The 22,691-nt window shown below is 40.0% G+C and overlaps 1 protein-coding gene across 2 annotated transcripts in view; it reads left to right on the top strand.

Annotated features, from left to right (window-relative positions):
- The first annotated feature begins 8,287 nt into the window (after positions 1–8,287).
- Positions 8,288–22,691, top strand: part of SESN3 (sestrin 3) — a 70,988-nt gene continuing 56,584 nt past the window's right edge. Inside the window, exon 1 of one of the 2 annotated variants that reach the window (XM_064288836.1) lies at positions 8,288–8,533. In XM_064288836.1, the coding sequence (XP_064144906.1) occupies positions 8,456–8,533 (78 nt within the window). In that variant the 5' untranslated portion in view covers positions 8,288–8,455. The remainder of the gene's footprint in view (positions 8,534–22,691) is intronic. The other variant, XM_010595402.3, reaches the window with a different exon arrangement.

Genomic DNA, 22,691 nt, shown 5'->3' with positions numbered 1-22,691 from the left:
ACAGACCGCGAGCCAGGGTACCTGCTATACATCATGGTGTTCCTTGTATTTGGCCCCTTGTCGCAACGTTTGCTGTAGCCAAGAGATGACAAGTTTATTTATTTTTGGTTTTTTTTTTTTTTTTTTTTATTGTTCTCAATCTTTTTTTTTTTTTACATTCAGTGTAATTTTTTTTTTATTAACTTTTATTAAGCTTCAAGTGAACGTTTACAAATCCAATCAGTCTGTCACATATAAGTTTACATACATCTCACTCCCTACTCCCATTTGCTCTCCCCTTCTTGAGTCAGCCCTTTCAGTCTCTCCTTTCGTGACAATTTTGCCGGCTTCTCTCTCTCTCTATCCTCCCATCCCCCCTCCAGACAAGAGTTGCCAACACAATCTCAAGTGTCCACCTGATATAATTAGCTCACTCTTCATCAGTGTCTCTCTCCCACCCGCTGACCAGTCCCTTTCATGTCTGATGAGTTGTCTTCGGGGATGGTTCCTGTCCTGTGCCAACAGAAGGTCTGGGGACCATGGCCGCCAGGATTCCTCTAGTCTCAGTCAGACCATTAAGTTTGGTCTTTTTATGAGAATTTGGGGTCTGTATCCCACTGATCTGCTCCCTCAGGGGTCCTCTGCTGTGCTCCCTGTCAGGGCAGTCATCGATTGTGGCCGGGCACCAACTAGTGACAAGTTTATTTTTAATTCATGTTCAATGATAATGTTAAGAGTAGCAATCAGCCCATCAGTAATTTCGATACTGGAGAAAGTCTATGGAGGTGGAAAACTCAAATCCCTACAAGGGTCAAGAGGATAATACAAATAAACTGGCAAAATGTAAACCTGAAGGGAGTGGTGGGGACCTTGGTAAACTGGAGAGTACATATCTGAAGCCGCATCACTGGTCCTGGGCTCCAGCATGTGGTTGCCATGTGCGAATATAAGCCCAGTGTGGCCAGACCTGACAATGTTCCAATAAAAACTCGAAATCTAGATCTTTGGTGTAAAATCTCCTAAATTGTAAATATTTGAAAGTAATTCAATTTAAAAACAAAAAACTCTGTGCAGGCTAACATTGTATAGGCCAAAAACATACAACAACAAAACCACGTTTGTTAGGCCTCTCCTTTGTAGACTGATTTATATGGAGTTCAAAAACCAAAAACCAAGCCCAGTGCCGTGGAGCCCATTCCAACTCATAGTGACCCTATAGGACAGAGTAGAACTGCCCCCACAGAGTTTCCAAGGAGCCCCTGGCGGATTGGAAATGCTGACCCCTTGATTAGCTGCTGTAGCACTTAACAACTATGCCACCAGGGTTTCCTTATATGGGGTTAAATGCAGAAAACTCTGGGATGGAGGGTAAGAAGGCTGACAGGAATTTGGACTTTGGTGGAATATTTGTTTTTTGAAAAGTGAGCTTTGGTGAGAATAATTTTCTTGGTGCAGGTGGGGGATTTAGGAAGAAAGGTGGGGAAGGGGACTAAGGTAGAGGCCTTCTTGGATTAGATCTTGTGTTTCTACTTTGGAGAGAGCTGTATTGGTCTTGGGCCATAGGAAAAAATAGCTGGAACCTAATTAACAGCTCAAAGGGAGCAATCAATTTACAATTGTGTGAAGTGCAAATTCCTTTGTTCCAGAAACAAATTACAGTGTTGGCAAATTTGTAAATAATGCAGCAGCACCACCCCCCCCCACACACCCGCAATCCAGTGGGACCAATGGGAGCCCCGCTTCCCGCTGAGAAAGAAAAACAAGTCTGAGAAGGCAAAATATTAGAAAATGACTGATTGTCCCAACAAGTGGAATTTTAAAAATAGTAATTAAAAAAAAAAAATGTCCTTATTTAGGAACTATAAAGGGGCCTACTTCTTAGGTCACTAAGAATGAAAGTATCTAGAGGAATACATTTCAAGTCTGAAAGTCAAAGCACGTTATTAACAGGGTACCTTACTTTTTTTTTTTCTTTCAAAAGTGCTGAACATAAAAAATTTCCCCACACAACTGGTTTTTGGCAACAACTTTCATTCTGTGAAAGAGATAACTAGTCCTGAGAATCAATATGCTCAATGTTAGTGAAGAAATCGGTGACAGGTAAGGAGACGAACCCAATCTCTATGATCTGCAGTGATAGTTTTTATGAGCTATTCAATTCACTAATATGTACTGAGGCCCTTTTATAGGACCTTGTTGGAGATCCTGGGTGGTGTCAACAGTTAAGGCTTGGCTGCTAACCAAAAGGCTGGAGGTTCCAGTTCATTCAGAGGGGCCTCAAGAAGAAAAACCTTGCAATCTCTACTTTTGAAAAATCAGCAATAGAAGACCCTGTGGAGCACAGTTCTATTCGGACACACATGAGGTCACCATGAGTGGCAACTCAACGGCAACTGTTTTTTTGTTTTGTTTTGGTTTGGTTTTTTGAAGCCGCTATTAGGGATTCAAAAGATATAGCCTAGAAAAAAAAGTATGGTACAGTTAGGAAATTAAGAGTTAAAATCTCATTAATTTCTCCAAGATGTTTTAAATATTTCCTTGTGGGTTGAGCTAGGAGCTGGTGATACGAAATAAATAACTCCATCCCTGCCTTCAAGGGATTTGCATCTAATGAGAAAATAGAACTTAAACTAATCATCTCAGTACTGAGCTTGATGCTAAAGAAGAGGTAAAAGAGGAATACCATGGACACACTGTCTCTACCAGGAAATCTTTTAACAAGAGGAGAAAATCACCAGGCAGAGAAGAGGAGGGGAGCATTCATTAGAGGCAGAGGGAAGTGGAATATTGCTGAGCTTCATACGGGAGTTTGTGCTTTCAATTATTGCTCTCACCTATGTTTTTATTCACTATGGTATGAGTGCAAATTGGTTAAACTTTCCCACAAAATATCGTAGCAAGTTATATCAAGAGTCTTAAAAAAATATCCCCAATACTATTTTAAAACACTCAGAACGTTCACCTCTAGGAATCAGAGATACTCTCAGAAACTTATGATGAGGAAGTTTATCACAGCGTTATTTACAACCATGAAAAACAGGAAACAACTCACATGTCCAACAATGGAGTAAAGGTTATATAAGTTATGGTATACCTAAATTATGAAATTTTATGTACTCCTATTAAAAAAAAACTCACATTTTGAAAGAATATTTTAGGACAAGCAAAAATGATCATGCCATAATACAGTTTAAAAAGTATTAAAAATTATTAAAACATTTAATAAAGTATCACCCCAATTTTGTAAAAAAAAAAAAAAATTTTACTAGTTTTCAACATGGCTTATAATTTTCGCCCATATTATAGTTTTCAAAATTCTTTATTTAGACATACCAAACAACAAAAGGGGAGGTGGTTTTTCACTTCTGACTTACGGCAAGCCTATATACAACAGAACAAAACACTGCCTGGTCCTGCACCAACCTCTCAATCGTTGCTCTGTCTGAGCCCATTGTTGGAGCCACTGTGCCAAACCGTCTCGTCGAAGGTCGTCCTCTTTTTCGCTGTCCTTCTACTTTACCGAGCATAATGTTCTCCAGGGACTGGTCCCTCCTGATAACACATCCAAAGTACATGAGATGAAGTCTTACCATCTTCACTTCCAAAGAGCAATCTGGCTGTATTTCTTCCAAGACGGATTTGTTCATTCTTCTGGCAGTCTATGGTATATTCAATATTCTTCAACAACACCATAATTCAAGGGCATCAATTCTTCTTCTGTCTTCCTTATTCATTGTCCAGTTTCCACATGCATATGAGGCCTTTCGAAATATCATGGCTTGGGTCAGGCAAACCTTAGTTCTCAAAGTAACATCTTTGCTTTTCAACACTGTAAAGAGATCTGCCCAATGCAATATGTTGCTTGATTTCTTGACTGCTGCTTCCATGGGCGTTGATTGTGGATCCAAGTAAACTGAAATCCTTAACAACTTCAATATTTTCTCCACTTATCAACACGCTGGTTACTGGTCCAGTTGTGAGGACTTCTGTCTTCTTTATGTTGAGGTGTAATCCATACTGAAGGCTGTCCTTTGACCTTCATCAGTAAACGCTTCAGGTCCTCTTCACTTTCAGCAAGCAAGGTTGTGTTATTTGCATATTGCAGGTTGTTAATGAGTCTTCCACCAACCCGAAGCCATATTCTTCTTCATATAGTCCAGCTTCTTAGATTATTTGCTCAGCATACAGACTGAATAAGTATGGTGAAAGGATACAAGTCTGGTGCACACCTTTCCTGATTTTAAACCACACGGTATCTCCTTGTTCTGTTTAAACAACTGCCTCTTGGTCTCTGTACAGGTTACCCATGGGCACAACCAAATGTTCTGGAATTCCCATTCTCCGTGATGTCATTCATAATTTCTCATGATTCACACAGTAGAATACCTTTGCATAATTAACAAAACACAGGTAAACATCTTTCTAGTATTCTTTGCTTTTGGCCAAGATCCACCTGACATCAGCAACGATATCACTTGTTCCACATCCTCTTCTCAATCCGGCTTCAATCTCCGGCAGTTTCCTGTCGATGTACTGCTACAACCGTTTTTGAATAATCATCAGCAAAATTTTACTTATGTGTGATAGTAATGATATCATTAGATAATTTCTGCATTCTGTTGGATCACCTTTCTTTGGAATGGGCACAAATATCAATCTCTTCCAGACAGTTGGCCAGGTAACTGTCTTCCACATTTCTTAGCATAAATGAGTGAGCATTTCCAGCACTGCATCTGTTTATTGAAATATCTCAATTGGTATTTCGGCAATTCCTGGAGCCTTGTTTTATGCCAGTGCCTTCAGTGCAGCTTGGACTTCTTCCTTCAGTACCATCGATTCTTAATCATATGCTACCTCCTGAAATGGTTGAATGTCCACCAATTCTTTTTGGTACAGTGACTGTGTCCTCCTTCCATCTTCTTTTGATGCTTTCTGTGTTGTTCAATATTTTGCCCATAGAAGCCTTCATATTGCAACTCAAGGCTTGAATTTTTTCTTCAGTTCTTTCAGCTTGAAAAATGCCAAGCATGTTCTTTCCTTTTGGTTTTCTAACTCCATGTCTTTGTACATTTCATTATACTTTGTCTTCTCGAGCTGCCCTTTAAAATCTTCTGTTTGGCTTTTTTACTTCATCATTTCTTCCATTCGCTTTAGCTACTCTACATTTAAGAGAAAGTTTCAGAGTCTCTTCTAACATCCGTTTTGGTCTTTTATTTCTTTCCTATCTTTTTAATGATCTTTTCCTCTCTTCATGTATGATGTCCTTGATGTCATCCCACAACTTATCTGGTCTTCAGTCATTAGCGTCCAATGTGTCAAATCTATTGTTGAGATGGTCTCCAAGTTCAAGGGATGGTCTCCAAACCAAAGGGGATGGTCCGTACTAAACCAGAATAATTGACTTTTGCCTCCTTCTCTCTTAACTAAAAGTGTGATCCTGTATTTGTAAATCACATATTCTCTAAGTTGCATTCTCTTTATGATATTCAGGCTGATGAGGAAAGGAGAAGGTAGAAGAGAACAGAAGGGTCCAGAAGCTGGATATTAGTATGAGAGTGAGAGTAAGGATATGAACCAGAAAGATGGTTGTGTCTTGAGAACAATTTACTAGCATTGAGCATAAACACATATATAATGTTTCAATATAAGAAATGTCACAAGGCAGTACATTAGTAAGTGCCAAATACATGGCTCTATAGACAAGAAATGTTATAAAAGTTTAGAGGAGAGGGCCATATTTGGTTAGCCTCAATGAGGATAATTCCTCTAAAACCTCTGTTTAACAATCTCGGTTATAGGGTGTAATTATGTAGGGCTAGACTCTCTTGGCCATTATTTCAAGGGGACTTAGATCTCAAAGAGCTTAAAGGATCTCAATGGAAAATTATTTGAGCTATTAAATAAAGGAAACGTTATAAGAAGTTTCTAAAATGATAGAAAACAATTTGAGGTTAAAATACAATTTGAGCAAATTCACTCTGCACAAAATTCACTCATTCCTTCCATTTTTCCTTTCCTTTAAAATGTATTCACATCAACCCTGCTTTAAAAGATAGAACCAGCTGGGAATGTAGCCCAGGAAATTTACCACTAAATAAGGACACCTACAAGTTTCAGGTCTTAGGAAAACTGGGGCCTTGCTGACTTTCTTCCTGGATTCCTGGGCTGTCTGCATTTGAAGGGCATGTGGTAATGTCTCACTTTGCTGAATTTTCTTGCTTTTACAGTTTCTTCTAACTGAATGTTAAGCACCCTCACCACACCCTTGCTATTCTAGGCTATACATGTCTACACAATATCAAGCGGCCTTTAGGTATCACTAGTTAAATGGATCAACACATTTACCCAGCCACACGATTTAGACTCTTTTGAGATTTTCCGGTCTATTTTAGTCTATTTAAATCTGACACTAGCAGATTACCATTTCCTTTGTTCCTTGTGTAGACTTGGTTTATACGTGTTGGTCTCTGAAAGGAACGGGAGGCAGCTTTTGAGAAATGAGGAGATGGGCAGTTTTAACCACACAATTTGCTCTAATAGCTTTGACATGCTAAACTTGCTAGCTCCTCCAAGTGTACCTTTCTAATTCTGCATCACAACACCACACTGAATCCCTAAGAAAACCAGGGTAGTTCTTTAAATTAAAAAGAAGAGGAAGAAAAGAAAGAAATGCAAACCAGTGGAACTGTTCCCCGCCCCCCCCCCCCCCCCATCATCGCCACAGACTTCATTCTGCAAACTGCAGGCCTTCACAAATCCTGGATGTGCTAGAGACCTTTAAGAAAGGGGAAGCCAAGAATACTGATCTTAGTTCTAAAGAGCGAAAACAGGTGATGTCATAACGCACAGCCCAGTGCGGTTAAAGCCAAGCCGGGTGGGGAGCTAGGGCTCCAGCGAGCACCGCGCTACGCGCCAGTGGGGGAAGCAAGTTATCTCCGGGGCCTGAAGGAGGCGTGAGGACCGGGCACCAATCAGGTTCTTGCTCAGCGCCTGCCTTTGTTCTCACTGGGGAGCTGGTTTCTGGCTTTTCGCGTCAGGAACACGCATTCAACCCGCACGCGTGTTGCTTGGCCCGCTAGGACACCTGGCTCCCCCCACCCCCATCCCCTGCCAGCCAGAGCTTTTCCCAATTATATCTGCCTTCTCTCCTGACAATCAGGACGCTAAAACCCTGACTCACCATTTTTAGCTTTGGAAGAGGCAGGTCCAACCCAATAGCAATTTGTTCCCTAAACCTTCCTGTCCAAGCAGTCTCTGTCCTCTGCATGCATCTGACCAGCCACCTCAGAAAGGACTTTTGGGTGAGAAGACAAACCTGTCTTTTGGCCCTTTCGTGCTGGACAAATAAAGGAACTTTGATCGCTGAGAGGACTGTGAGAAGGGACTTCAGATAGAGTAGGAAGCCCCTAAGCCAGAGTTTTGGTGTCTTTTTTCCCTAATCCGATTAATTACATAAATATACCTCTAATATCTATGTTCTGCTTCCCTCTCAAGCCTCAAGTAACTGGTCTTTTTGCAAAACACGGCTCACAATAAATGATGCATAAAGTTCTTTGAGATCCCTGGATGCAAAGTGTTGGGAGAACGCAGTCTTCTTTACAGCTAAGCTTTGATTTTAGCTAAGAGAAAGCCTAACCACTGCCCTGATGGTAAAAACGTTTTAGCCCCCCTTTCTCAAGAGATCAGGAAATATTTAGCTCAGTCTTAGACCCTCTAGCGTGCTCTAGCTTCCAGCTATTTATCTCACTCTCCTCACCATTTCTGCAGGGATCCAGAGAAGGGGGCGTGGCTGGCCTGAGAGGCGGGGCTGGGCTTCCCGTTTATTTGCATACAAGACACCCTCTACCTTCTATTGGCGGAGCAGCATACACTGTATCCCCTCCCACCCGGCTACCTAACCCGCCATCCCCCTTAGGTTTAGAGCCTCGGAGATAAACTTAACTTGCCCGGAGATTCAAGGCGTCCTCGGCCTCTGCGATTGGCCAGAGGGGCTCCCAGCCCGGCTCTGGGAGCTCATTGGCTGAGGGTTAGCGCCCCGGGGGCGTGGCCGGAGCGGTCGGATTGGCGGGAGGGGGCGGTCCCGTAGCGTGGAGGTGGTGAAGGTGGTGGGCAGGCGGGGGCGGGGCCGCACTGAGGCGCTGCGACTGCGGCGGCGGTGGCGGCGGCGGCGGTGGCGGCTGCTCGTCCTAGCCTGAGGGGGGCGGGGGTCTGGAGGATGGGGGCGGGTGAAACAACGGGCCGGTGAGGAGCAGCCGCCGCCGTCTCCGCCGTCGCTTCGGCAGCCGCCGCGGTGGTCACCTCGGGCAGCGCCGCTCGCTCTCTGGCAGCCGCCTCTTCTCCGACATCTCGCCCGGAGGCTGAGGCTGAAGCGAGGCCGGCGGCGGGGGACGGCTCGGCCCCGCAGTGGCGCGGGTGGCGGCAGTGACAGCCCGGCCCGGCCTGCCGCCCGCGCTCGCCCTCGGCGCCCGCAGCCAAGATGAACCGGGGCGGCAGCAGCCCCTCGGCCGCCACCAACTACCTGCTGTGCACCAACTGCCGGAAAGTGCTGCGGAAGGTACGGGCTCCGTCTGGGGTCCGGCCCGCCGGGGGCGCTACCGGCGGGCGGCCGGGGCTCGGGCTGCTCGGCCCCGGGGCGCGCACTTGGGGCGATCTTGGAAGGGCTCCCCGGGCGCGGGCGCTGCGCTGAGACGGAACAAGGGGGCGTGGGTTGAGGGGGGAGGTTTGCACTGTGGGTGTTTTCTCCGCCGGGACAGACCCTAGTCCCGAGGGGCTGGGATTTTCTTCTCGGCACCTTGTGGTGTTTCTGTCTCGCCTCCCCACTTGCCACCCCGGGTCTGCTCCTCGGGCGGAGGGAGCGAGGGAGGGCCGGTTCCGGTCGGGTCCTGGCGGCTCGATCCACCTCCCTGTGCGGTTGAGCTGTTGATGGAGATTGCTGTGAAATCTCAACAGTCTGGTCTGGGGAGCCGGGCCCCCTCTTTGCTGTGGCTAACTCTGGCGGCTGTTGTTTTTGTTTATCAGGTTACTTTCAACTTTGCGCGCCCTCGCCGAGCACCCCCTTTTAAAATTCTTTGGCTGTTTGTCCTGTGTCTATAGTTCAGTCGTTAAAGGAATTAGTAAAGCAGCTTTGAACTTTCTGCGCATGGGAAATGCTCGTCGACCTTACAGTTCCTTAGTCTGGTTGGGGGCGGAGGAGACTGAGGTGGACGTGGGTTATCCCTCCTTAGCACTCCCTCCCCCAGGGTTGATCCAGAAAAAATCAGTCGCATAATCAACTTATTGCTTCCCAGAGTGACTGATAGAAAGTTTACTCCGGTATTGTTTAGCTTACTTGGCTTAATCAGTTCCTTGGTGGGGGGAGGGGAAGCCTTTGCTGAAAAATGTCGCTTTAGACCGAGAAGAGCTTTTAATCGGACTTTTAACAGCCACCATTGAGTAATGTTCTAATCAGTTTATTATTGCCCACACTATTTTCACATTTGATTAAGCGGAAACATTAGTTGAGGTGCTGCTGTTTGTCCACTACAAATGAATTAAAATTGCTGAGTGTGCAAATGCGTCGAGGTTGAAAGACTAAGATGAGTACGGTACCGTTTTTAGTCAATTTCTCGAACTAGCGTCTACGTTGGAATTGTTCTTATATATATTTGAAAAAAAAGAAAGCATGTAAGTAAGCAAACTGAAATATTTGCGCTCTTTGTCCAAAAACTGTTTTTCTTCCTTTGTGGGTCAGGCCAAATGCCAATCAAAGTTGTTTTTCAAGCCTCTTTTCCCTGCAGTAAGGCTGCTGCCTTTTTTTTTTTTTTTTTTTTTTGAGAGCAGGAGGAAAGCAAAGGGATTGCAGATTTGAAGTCAATCGAACATTTAAATATGCCTTACGCTGTGTTTATTGGATATGTTTCTCTCGAAACAGATTTTTATTAAATATGCATGTTGAGTATGTGCAGCTTTTTTTTTTCCATAAACTCTGGGATCAAATTACAGTTGATACTTGCACTGCTCATTGTAGCGCAGCTTGTGAGAAATGTAATGGATCAGAAGTGCAGATCAGCTCAGTTGAATGTTAACTCTTTCACTGCAGGGCCAGATGCCATCTGAATTTAGCTTATTATCATTTCTTAACTTGGAAAGTGATAATAATGTCTTTGGCTGACAAGTGTTTTTAGACATTTGATTAAACTGCAGCCTGGTTAAAATGATGGCTAATTTTTTGGGCTTTTTTTAATTAAATAAGGGGGGGAAAAAGAGCTGTGTTGACCTAGATGAAGAAATGTGTATGTGTGTGTTGTTTGTGTGTGATGCTCTGACAATTTGGAAGACTAATGAAATGTTTGAAGGTAAAATTAGGCTTCAAAATCTATCTTATTTTTCTTTTGAAAAACCCTGGCTATGGATACATGACACTTCCATAGCAATTGAGACATCTTTATATCTTACTTTTAACTTTTAAGAAATTATTTCTTTGACTTAGAAAGAACATCCTCATTTCTAATTATTACTAAAAGAAGTATATGAAAAATGGATATTCATCATTTCCATATTCTGTAATTGCTGTGCATATCTGTGCCAATATTCCAGTTTTTAGTACCTCCAAGGTATTTAATACTGATTCATGCAGTAGCATGAAGTAACTTTAGATGGAAATGGGTTTGTTTGAGCCAGTTATGACATGACTTGGCAACACATACATCTTTTTTAGAGTGCCATCCTTAAGTGCTCTTAAAAGAAGTCAAGGTCTAGCATTTTAAAGTCATCACTCTAAAAATAGCATGTAAGAATTTATTTCTAATAGACACGTTTTGCTAGAAAGTATATAACTCTAAGTAAAATTCAGCTGTAACTCTCTAAAAGGAATTTTCTAAATTTATCTTGTTTTTTCCATTTAATAAAGTGTTCAGTAATAACCAAGTGAGTCATAGCATTTTGAATTTTAGTTCAGAGTAGTTCATAATGGAAGCGTGAAAGACATGCACACCCAGTGTGAATTGCCGTTTGCTGTTAGAACCTTCATTAAGGATGGGGAGGAAGATCACCTTTATAAGCCTTTTTCTCCCTGTAAGTAGCTTAATTTATTGAAATGTATTGACTTTTGGGAGAACTTCCAAAGGAACTGGATTTACCTTCAAATGAAATAATTTGGTTTAACTCAGTATCTGAAAATCGAATTGTGTCTTTACTGAGAATCACATTTATGCTTAGAATGCCTTTACAATTTTGATTCAGTATCATCAATAATAAAAAGAGTTCTTAGAATATTGAATGTGCCTAATATAGGAACCTTAGATCAACAAAAACTACCAAGAAGTAAACCAAGCAGAGAAATAAACAACAGCAGCAACAACAACAACAAAAAACTATCCACAAATCTATAGCTCCTGCAAAGCTGTGTTATCACTGAGGTGGTTCAACAAAGTTGAAATGTTTCTGTTTACTTTAAAGTTGGTGAGTTTCCAAGCGTGATACATTCTAATTGAAAAAATTCCAGTGACAACTAGATAGGTGTGCTCCCTCATTTTAATTTCAAAGTGAAGTGTCGAACTACCTTAGGGGAGGTAACTGTCTTCGCTCAGTAAGTCAGTTCACTCATCTTGTGGTAAATACAAGGTAGCATATTACACTGTACTTTTTGAGTATTGAGCGGTTAGTGCCCCTGAAGTAAGTGAAACTTTGCACTATAGGTTAGAAGACTTAATGTTTTAGAATTTTCAGTATGTTTGGGTAGTTCCAGGGATAAATGTTTCTGTACTTTTACATTTTGCTTCTATAGTGATAAATTTGACTTTTTTGATAGTATTATAAGTGAAGATATTTCTAAATTCAAGTGGGAACTATTAGATTGAACTCCCTGAACCTCATTTTTATAGGTGAAAATTGTCAGATATTAACAATTTCCTATGGTACAACCAATAGAATGGTTGTACCTTTTTTTGGGTAGCTGTATTTCTAAATAATAATTTTAAATATATTTAGAAATTTAATCCAGCTCAAGCACTTTCGAACCCTGAAGAATCTTAGGGTTCCATAGAATGCAGTTTGAAACCATTGCACTATGGTTTACAGTTTTAAATTTGCTGCTTGATCTCCGCTTAGTTTATTTAAGATAAAAATCAGGTAAAAGACTGCGTTTTACAATAATAAAGATATACATAGGAAAGTTGATTAACCAAGGCATAATATAGCTTTTAATCCATTAAACGTCTCTACTCACGTTGAATTTTTACTCATAAGAGCTCCAAGTGGTTGTTATCAGTAATTGTTACTCTGTAAGTAAAACATTACAAAAATTGTTGCTGTTGTATATTTGTATGTTTCATATATTCAGGTTCAGTATAAGATTTCATTGGTAAAATGGATTCTGTTGGCCCACCGAAACAAATAAATAAAGAAATAGCTGCTAATGTAATGATACTGGAAGCTACAAGATGTGCTTGCACTTAGGTCTTTGACAGTTCTTTTAATTTTGGGCAAGTTAGTTAACTTCTTTCAGCCTAGTTTGTCTGTAAAAATAGATAATTTCTACCTGTCTTACAGGTTGCTGTGTGGCTTGAGAGAAATAATATATGTTAAAGTACTTTGTAAAATCATGAAGTATAGCTTTAAAATGAGAAAGAAAAAAAGACAAGCCTATTTATTTCCCCCTTTTCCAGCATACCCCAATTCTTTGTGTGTTGTAGTATAGCTCCATATATACTGAGTAATTTGGTTAATTGTCACTTTTCTGGCTTGTTTAGTTATTGCCCGTAAATAAGAGGCAAGGGTATTATGCTTTTAGTTAGAATAATGTGCATATTGATTATTGATTTGTGCATTCCTATTTGTGTTCTCCTCACTTAAATGTTAATCCAATGTATTGGTTTTGGTTTCTTAAATCAAATAAAACAAAATTGCCTCAGATACCTCATTAGATGAGGAAAATTGGTATTTTGTTTAAAAAGAGAGTCAAAGATAAGTATGCTTAGTGGAAGTGGGAATAAATTTAGGGTAAAGGAAAAAGATTTTTACTTATTTTAGTTCAGGAGAAGAGCTATGGAAATAAAAGTCTCTTAATCTTTCCTCTTTATTTCTTCCAACTTTTTTCCCCTTTTGAAGAGTTGGGTTATAATAACTTGTTTGTGTAGACCTTCACAGTTTTCAGAGTACTTTCACACTATCTCAGTTAATTCTCACCAGTCAAAACTCAGAAGATTTAAGGGGCATGGCATCTGTCATATAGCCAAAATTAAGAAGTATATTTAATTCTTAATACTGCTTCAAAACTATTCTAACTGTCCACTGCAGTATTAAGGCTGCCAGGGACTGTCTACTCCCAGCTCCAGTATCTGTGGAATGCCCATAGGTACCTAAAATTCCTCAGGTAATATTGGTTGGATGTATGAAAACTGGCCACTCTTGAACATATTACTGGAGATCAACTGGAGAAGGGTAGAGAGGCGATAGCTGGCTACTTTTATTTTAACAGCTGTGTGGTTAATTTGTTGATAAGGTAAAGCAGCAGCATTTTTCAATGTATGATTCTTGGAACTCTGGGAGTCTTCAAGACCCTTATAAGGAGGTCTTGGAGGTCAAAACTATTTTCATAGTCATACTTAGAATTTATTTGGCTTTTTTCCTGTGTGAAAAGGCAGTGGTGGTGAAATTGTGCTGGGTCCTTACTGTAAATCAAAGTAGTAGCACCAAATAACAATCACCATATTTCTTACTACCACACAAACACAGTGGGGGGAAGAATGCCAGTTTCGATTAAGAATGTTCTTGAAGAAGCAATTAAAAAAGTAAATTTTATTAAATCTTGACCCTTGATTGCTCATCTTCTTGATATCCTATGTGAAGAAATGGGAAGTATGTATGTCTTAGTTATCTAGTGCTGCTATAACAGAAATATCACAAATGGGTGGCTCTAACAAACAAATTTATTTTCTCATCGTTTAGGAGGCTAGAAGTCTGAATTCAGGTTGCTAGCTCTAGGCAAGGGCTTCCTGTCTCTCTTGGCTCTGGAGGAAGGTCCATGTTTCTTTGAGCATCTGCCCCTAGGCGATCGTCATGTGGCTTGGCATCTGCCTTTCCCCATCTCTGCTTCTCTCTTTTTTTTAATCTCTTTATATCTCAAAAGAGATAGGGCCAAGATACACCGTACACTAATCCTGCTTCATAACATAACAAAACCCATCCTCAAATGGGATTATAACCACAGGCATAGAAGTTAAGATTTACAGCACATTTTGGGGGGATGTAATTCAATCCATAACAATGTAAAAAGCATATATGCTGCCTGGTAAACTGGTTGTGTCCAGAGAAGGCACTTGTGCAATTGTCTGAGTTACCAAGCTGAATTACCGTGTTTTTTTTTTTTTTCCATGTATTACTATTTTTACTTGAATGAAAACTGACACAAACTATAGTAATTTGGACTTAAGTGTTTGGTATTTTTTTTTTCAAAAATGAGGAAAGTTACCCTGAAATTTCAAGGAAAGCAACTGGCAATATTTGTTGTCAGTGATAGAATTTGAGCTTTCGAGGAAGAATGAGAATTTTGGAAAATGGGAAAATGTGTATCTGCCAGCATTAGCCTTAAAACTTCCTGATTCTGAAAAGTTCTCCTCTTGAGATCAAGAGCAATATTGATGGATGTGATTTTTGATTTTGTATAATGAAATATGAGAACATATGAAAGATCTGCTAACTCAATGGATGAATATTTTCCAAATGACTAGTCAGTGCGTGGTGGTACAAAATCATGTATGGATAAAACATCCGTTCAAAGTGTAAGATATACTACGTATTGCAACGTAACAGAGTGTGAAAAGTTCGCTCATATGGTTTCAGATTCCATATTACAACTAACCTTTAAAAAACTACACTTGTGGAGTTTTGATGTGATACCAAAGAAGAATATTCACAATTATCTCCTGGCTTTTCCAACTACATATCTGTGTGAGGCTGGATTCTCCTCACATCTTTTGATCAAAACATCACATCAGATTGAATGCAGAAGTAGATATGAAAATTCAGCTCTCTTACATTAACCAGACATTAAAGAAATTTGCAAAGTGTAAAATAACATCACCCTTCTCACTCATTTTTTGTTTGTCTTGGAATATAGTTATTTTTCATAAAAATATGCAATTTATGCTAACATGTAATGATTTATTATTATTTGAAATGAATTAATAAACATTTTCTCAGTTTTAATTCCTTATACAGTAAATACTGACAGTTGTAACCCACATAAACAAAAGCTCTTTGGGGTCCTTAATAATTTTTAAGAGTGTGAAGGGAGTTCCAAGACCAAAAACATTTGGGAACTGCTGAGCCAGAGCTACTGATGGCAGTGTATGATTCTGTAATTCCCAGGAGTATCTATGGCTAAAATAAAAAGTTAATACCACTGACACAGAAAATGTGGATAAGATCAACCCAACCATCTGTATCCTAGGTGGGGATCGCTTGCAGATGGAGCCTAGTGCCTTGGCAGTGACATCCTTCTCTAATTTTCATGAGCATACCTTTACCTGGTAGAAACCAGGAAGGGGGAGCAAAGCTTTTTGAATTTGGTTAGCAGCCAAAATAAGGAATATCCTCCTCAATACCGTGCAACAACTGAAGAATGGCGATATCCAAAGATTGTGCCCATTGTGCTCTGATTGGTTGGTTCTTGTCTGAAATGGAAAGAAAGGCCCTGAGTAGCAGTGTCTTTAAAAAAATTAGCCTTTTTGCTTGAAAGAGATGTGTGAAAGACACAAAAGAAGCAGCAAAGAACAAGAAAGAGAAGCAACAATGTAGGATATTTATAATAAACATTCTTACAAGAAAGAAGAAAACCAGCACTACAGGCAGGAGATAGGACAGCTCTGAATATGGGCATTCCCAAATACTAAAGTTCTCGAAGGTACAGGGACATTTCCACTTTCGTGGTCGGGGGGAGGGGTATACTGTACGTAATAGCCACGGCAGCCAGCAACCAACAGCTACCTACAATTCAGTGTGGTCTTGCGGGCACAAGTATAAAGATATGTTTGCTTTCTCTGGTTACATCCGATGAGTCCTGCAAATGGCTACGGTCCTTTAGACATCACTATGAAGTACAAAGGCATACCTTCAAACTTCACTATGATGGCCATGGGCATGAGGGGGAAAAAGTAGAAATCACTGTATACAGTAAATATATTGTGTAGTCAAAGCATTTAATCATATGTCTCATAACAGTTACCTTCAATCTTTATAAATAGGTGAGGTATAAAATATTTAAAATTGTAAATCCTGTACTATGTAAATCCACAGTTAACTTATAGAATTCTTATTTTTCTTTCAAAGTTTTTTTTTCCCCCCTAAATTCTGTTGTCACCTCCAAAAAGCCGTTCCTAAACTTCTGGCCCTCTTCCAACTCCTTCAATCCTCTGGGCTGCCTTGCCATCCAAATATATTGCATTTATTGCACTTAGCACACTGAATTATAATTAACAATCATATTAATTTTCCCTTTTCTCCTACTAGGTTGTATTTGGGATCTGATTAATAAAAAGTTTGTTTTTGGCAAAATGGAATTTTGATTTACAGATGTATTGGTCATCTGAATATTGGTAGTGTATTGATATTGGGGAAACCTGGGTGGCATAGTGGCTAAGTGCTATGGCTGCTAACCAAAGGGTCGGCAGTTCAAATCCGCCAGGCACTCCTTGGAAACTCTATGGGGCAGTTCTACTCTGTCCTATAGGGTTGCTATGAGTCGGACTCAACTCCATGGCACTGGGTTTGGTTTTTATTGATATTGGACACAATATAAAATAGGTCATAAAAGTAAAATGTTTCTCATTCCCCCAAATTGTCTGATATTTGTCAGATGTGTGTGTTCTTGACAGCCCAGTTTTGTTCTCTTTATCTGTAAGGAACATTTTCAGAAGTACAGTAGCAAAGATTATTTGAGAAAACAAAGGACACTGGTGCTTTTTTTTTTTTTTTTTCTTTTAAACATTTTATCGTGTTCGTGGTCATATTTGTAGCCATGGGAATATTTCAATTAAATATCATATCATTTTTTGGAGGGAGTTCTGGTATTAGGCATCAAGAATGTTTGTCCACTGAGATGGTCAGAACACTGGCCTCAGCTCTGGTCCTTCTCAGAAATGTCAATGGCCATTGCTTTAGTATAGACAAATGCTCTCCCTCTTAGAATCTGCTAATATTCTATAGGAAACCCTGGTGATGTAGTGGTTAAGTGCTATAGCTGCTACCCAAGAGGTCGGCCGTTCAATTCCGGCAGGCGCTGCTTGGAAACTCTATGGGGCAGTTCTACTCTGTCCTGGAGGGCCGCTATAAGTCGGAAGCAACTCGAAGGCAGTGGGTTAGTTTTGGTTAATATTCTAAGGGATGACTGTTTTAGAGTACTTAAGGCATACCTTCAAACTTCCAAGATTCTCTATAGGCTACTTCCTAAGGTTCCAGTTTTAGTATGGAATTCTGGCCAAGCCTTTCCTTCCTTTACCTCCTCCCAAACTCTTTACTTTGGAAGTTTCCCAAGCCAGCTGTGATTCCCTTGGCCAGCAGGTACTCCCTTGGTAACTGTGAGACAGACAATTGTTCATGGGCCTGGGCTACCCCATAGCTAGCCTTTGCTTTTTGGACCCACCCAGAAGTGGGTCATTCATTTGTCTGTGGGTTAGGGTATTGACTGTCCCCTGAGGGACACATGAATATTATGGGAAATTTTATCCCTATTTAGAGCTGAACACTGTAGTTGAAATACCTTGCATTTCTATTGCTCAAAGCTTTTCATAAGGTATGGCAGACATTTTACCATATGTTTCATAAAGAAGAACACATTGAAAATATCAAGTATGAATAAGTATGAAAAAGTATAAAAATGGGCACTTAAGGGCCATATTATTTCTTTCACCAGTGACTTCTCAACAGACAGGCCTAAAATATGTATTTGAGACTTATTTTCTCTTTATTCTGTTTTAATTATTAGCTACTTGTAATGGAGGGATATGTTCTCATTTCTGGCTACGTTTTATTTTTTGTTTTTACATCTTTCTGTATTACAAAGGTGGAACCAGTCAGTCGAAGAAATGAAATCTCTTTCTAATTAGAATTATGTGCTGAATATTTGGAAAACTCTGATTTACCTCATGGGTAACTAATGCTGGATTTGTTGAAAGACAGTTGTAATTATCTGACATCATGTCTCTTAGTTTCAAAACATTTTATAATATCAATAATGACAGTGATTTCTTTTGAAGACTGCCTGTGTGCCATACTTCATGCCAGGTACTTAAGCTTTACATATGTTATCTCATTTAATCATTTTTAGTCACATCGCATGGATGAAGAAACTTAGGTTCAGTGAACTTTAGTAACTCGCTTAAGGTCATAGCATTAATAAGTAACACACTCAAGATTTGAAACCAGGTCTAACTCCAAAGCCTGGCTCATTATATAGGTATAAATACAGCTTTGCCTTACATTCTACATTTTTTTCTTTTAATGCAAAAGACTCTTGTAAAATGTTAAACTAATGAAATTTAATAGGATCTGATTGTTCAAGAGATTAATAAGAGTGATTTCACATTTTTTGTTTTTACATTAAAAATGCAAAAAAAGTGTATATGAACTTAAATCAATTGAGAAACAAATTGAAGTTTTTATTGAACAAGTTTAACCTATCTAGTTAGCTCCATTATGTGACCATTCTTCCCTTATCCCCAGATATCTATATCCTAACTTTCCACTATACTTTAATCTCCTCCTCCTGCCAACTAGTCATTCATTAGTTCAATAGTATTGAATCATACTGGTCACATATTGCTGTTGTTCTAGGTGCCATCAAGTCAGTTTCAACTCATAGCAACCCTGTAGAACAGAGTAGAACTGCCCCATGGGTTTCCAAGGAGCGGCTGGTAGATCCTAACTGCAGACCAGGACTCCACATGTTGCTGTAGTATATGACAAAAGAAACTGTCTAGAAACGTTTACGTGTTGCATCTCTTGAATAGGACCACTAATAAATGTTCTTACTTTTTGGTAAAAATTTTGGTGTAAAAAAGACTTAAGATAAGAAATAACATGGATGCTCATGTCCACCATTCATTTTGGCTTTCTGTAATAAGCAAATATGGTGGGAAAAGGACACAAAGAAACCCTGGGACTGTTATCCTTCCCCCACGGTACTGCAGGCTAGGAAAAGGGAGAGTTTCTAGGCTTACTTAAGGGTTTAGGTTAAAAACCAAAAAAACAAAAACAAAAAACCAAACCCACTATTGTCAGGTCAATTCTGACTCATAGTGACCTTGTAGGGCAGAGTAGAACTGCCCCATAGGGTTTCCAAGGAATGGCTGGTGGATTTGAACTGCCGACCTTTGGGTTAGCCGCCAAGCACTTAACCACTGCTCCACAAGACTCCGGGCTTACGTTACAGAGGGAATTTTGTGGGGAGATGTGGTTCTGCTATTTATAAATTACAACTCTGAGAGTTTTCCACAGAAATACCAAAATGGATATATACTAGCTGAGTTCCAGAGTACTATTAATATTACAAGTATATAATCCAATATGAATTTACTGGGTATAACATTGTTTCCAGGGGAAAATATATTCTGGATTCTAAGTAGCTGCTTCATTGGAGATTATCTTTCCTAACTCGCTTACTCAGCACTAAAAATGGTAAGATTTTGGTAAAAAGTATTTTCAATATGTTTGCACAGAGGATATGTTTATCAACTGGTTGTTGTATCTGATAGAAAAACTATTAATATAGTTCTATTCCATATTCAGGTAGGAGTTGAAATGAAGGAAGGGATAAAATTGGGTGACAGTCAGGGTGTTGGGATGGCCAAGGGCCAATGTCAAGCTGGCTTATCCTTGTTCACTTGGTACTAGCTAAGAACCTAGCCAAGCACAGTGTATTTTAAGCTGAGTAGCATATATTTTACTACTTACTGATATCTTTAAGGTAATAGGAATAAATAGGCAATTTGAACTATCCAGAAAGTTTTCTTTTTATGTGAAATTAGGAATTTAACATGTGTGTCTTAATTTTTCGGGGGGGGGTTAAATTAATAAAGGAAAACAGATCAGTCCAGCAGATTTTCCCCACTAAAAAAGAACTGAAACAAAATAAAACAACAGCAAAATAAAAAACACCTAAATAAAATACTTTAGCATTGACTCCTCCATGTAGTCTTTAATTATTTTTATTTTATTAAAAATTTTTTTGTATTTTACTTGAAGTTAGTGAATATTTAGTGAATATTTAGCTGAAGTATGGCATACCTATTTGTGCTGTAGTTTTATTTTTTTAATAGAGTATGATCTATATAGTCAGTAATCTTGTGAGATACTAAGTTTTTTCCTTTTTGTATTGTGTGGCTATTAAAATAACTACAGATTTTAAGTTCAAACAGTCTTTACGCAAAGTGCATTGTTGAATACCCAAGATTGGCACAAAAAAAGTAAGTATCCTTATGATTATCTATGCATCGTATTAGTATTTAGTGCTCTTAAAAATGATAGAAAATATACATTTAGATACATAGGAATGTAGAAAATTTGTGTGTGTGTGTAAAAACATATGGATCACCATTTTTATGCTTATCAGTATTCTCTGTCACAAGGATATTACCCTTTACTGGTCTTCATATTCTTAAGCAGGCACGCTGAAAGACTAAAGAAAAAATTCAAGCCTCGAATTGCAATTTTGAAGGATTCTGTGGGCAAAATATTTAACGATGCAGGAAGCATCAATAGAAGATAGAAGGAATACAGAGAGCCACTATACCAAAAGAAATTGGTCGGTTGGAGGTGGGGCCAAGACGGTGGAGTAATCAGATGCTTCCTGTGGTCTCCCTTACAACAAAGACCCAAGAAAAAACAAGTAAATTGATTATATTATGACAATCTAGGAGCCCCAAACATCAAAGAAAAAGTTGGAGAGTCAGACCAAGTGGCAGGGGGAAGGAGAGACAGATCACAAGCAGCAAGGATTTGCTAGACGTGACCTGGCCGGTACCCTGCATGCGTGGGCTGAGGCAACCAGTAGTGCTCAGGACGCGTTTTCCACACTGGGAGAAACTGAGCAACGGAGAGACTGCTCAAGCCTCCAGAACCAGGGAGAAGTGGCTCTGAATCAACAAAAGATAAGTGTCTAACCTACTGTGCAGAACAAAAAAACCCTCCCCCATTTGGGAAGTAGCTCTCTCCTATTTGTCTACTCCCTCCTCACTCTGCTCTGGGTCATGGTGGGCTTCAGTGATTGCTGCGCCCCCTGGGTTGGAAGTAGGAGCCATCACCGGCCCTGAGTCATCCTTCTGGCTTTGGAGAAGAAACAAATTTACAAACAGGAAAAAATAATCTGCCAGCACCGGTAGCCAGGAACTCAGAGAAGGCACAGCTCCTTTGTCTAGGCACAGGCATAAGAGGTTCACTTACTTTGAATGCCTTTTACCCCTGCTTAGACATGTGTGGGCCCATTTCAGCAGCGTACACCTTCATTAGCACAATACGACAGGGTATATACCTGAAGCCTATTTTAAACTGCATCAGCTATAAGGGAGAGTGACAGATTCATGACATTTGACACTGCCCTGCCCATTAAGCAGGGTCCTCACTTATCCACATCAGGGGCCTGAAAACTGGAGGCTGCACCCACTCCACCTAGCCACCTGTGACAGGGGTCCAAGAATAAGTGGTGCCTCCCAGTCCTTACAGCCAACAGCATTCAGTGCCTATAGTCCAGCTATAAAACCCACCCACCTGCACACTCTAGGGAACAGTGTCATACCTTCCACCCAGGCACTTGGGCAGCCGTGAGCCCCCTGCTTTGCTCAGCACATGACCCCCTACTGCAGCCAGATATCTGTGCCTACTCCAATCACCCCCGCCCATCTAGGACTGTAGATGAGAGCCTGTACCACACACTCGGTGACTGATGACCTGGACACCTGAGCTGAATCAACACAAGAAAAGTAAATGGACTCCTAAGCTCATATATCTAGTAACAGCTCTAACTACCTGCTGACAGGACATGAGAGCTTGTAAAATGACAATAATCAAATTAGCTCACATGAGCAGGCTGTTTGGGCATATCAAAATGAAACAAGAAGCTAGGACACAGCAAGCAAACATAAAATGAAAAAATACAGTAATTTATTGATGGATCAGAGACAGCAGTCAATATCAAATCACATAAAGAGGCAGACCATGATGGCTTCAGCAAATGACCAAAACAAAGAACTAAGAAACCTTCTGGAAGAAGAGAACTTCTTGGAATAACTGGAGGTAGAATTCAAAAGATTAATAGAAAGAGCTCTTCAAGAGGTCAGGAAGGAGATCCAGCCAAACACAGACCAAGCTAAGGAACACACAGACAAAGCAACAGAAAAACTTAAAACTATTATGCAAGAGCATAATGACAAATTTAACAGGCTGCAAGAATCCATAGAGAGACAGCAAACAGAAATCCAAAAGATTAATAATAAAATTTCAAAATTACACAACTCAATAGAAAGTCGTTAGAGCAGGATTGAGGCAGTGGAAGTCAGAATAAAAGATATTGAAGATAAAGCACTTGACACCAATTTATTTGAGGAAAAATCAAATAAAAGAATTAAAAAAAAACGAGGAAACCCTAAAAATTATGTGGGACTCGATATGTCAAGAGGAATAACCTATGAGTGATTGGAGTACCAGAACAGAGGGACATAACAGAAAATACAGAGAGACTT

This window comes from Loxodonta africana, chromosome 7 (genome assembly GCF_030014295.1).
Source record: "Loxodonta africana isolate mLoxAfr1 chromosome 7, mLoxAfr1.hap2, whole genome shotgun sequence".
In the NCBI taxonomy this organism is placed as follows: domain Eukaryota; kingdom Metazoa; phylum Chordata; class Mammalia; order Proboscidea; family Elephantidae; genus Loxodonta; species Loxodonta africana.
This window is presented reverse-complemented; position numbering and strand designations above follow the sequence as displayed.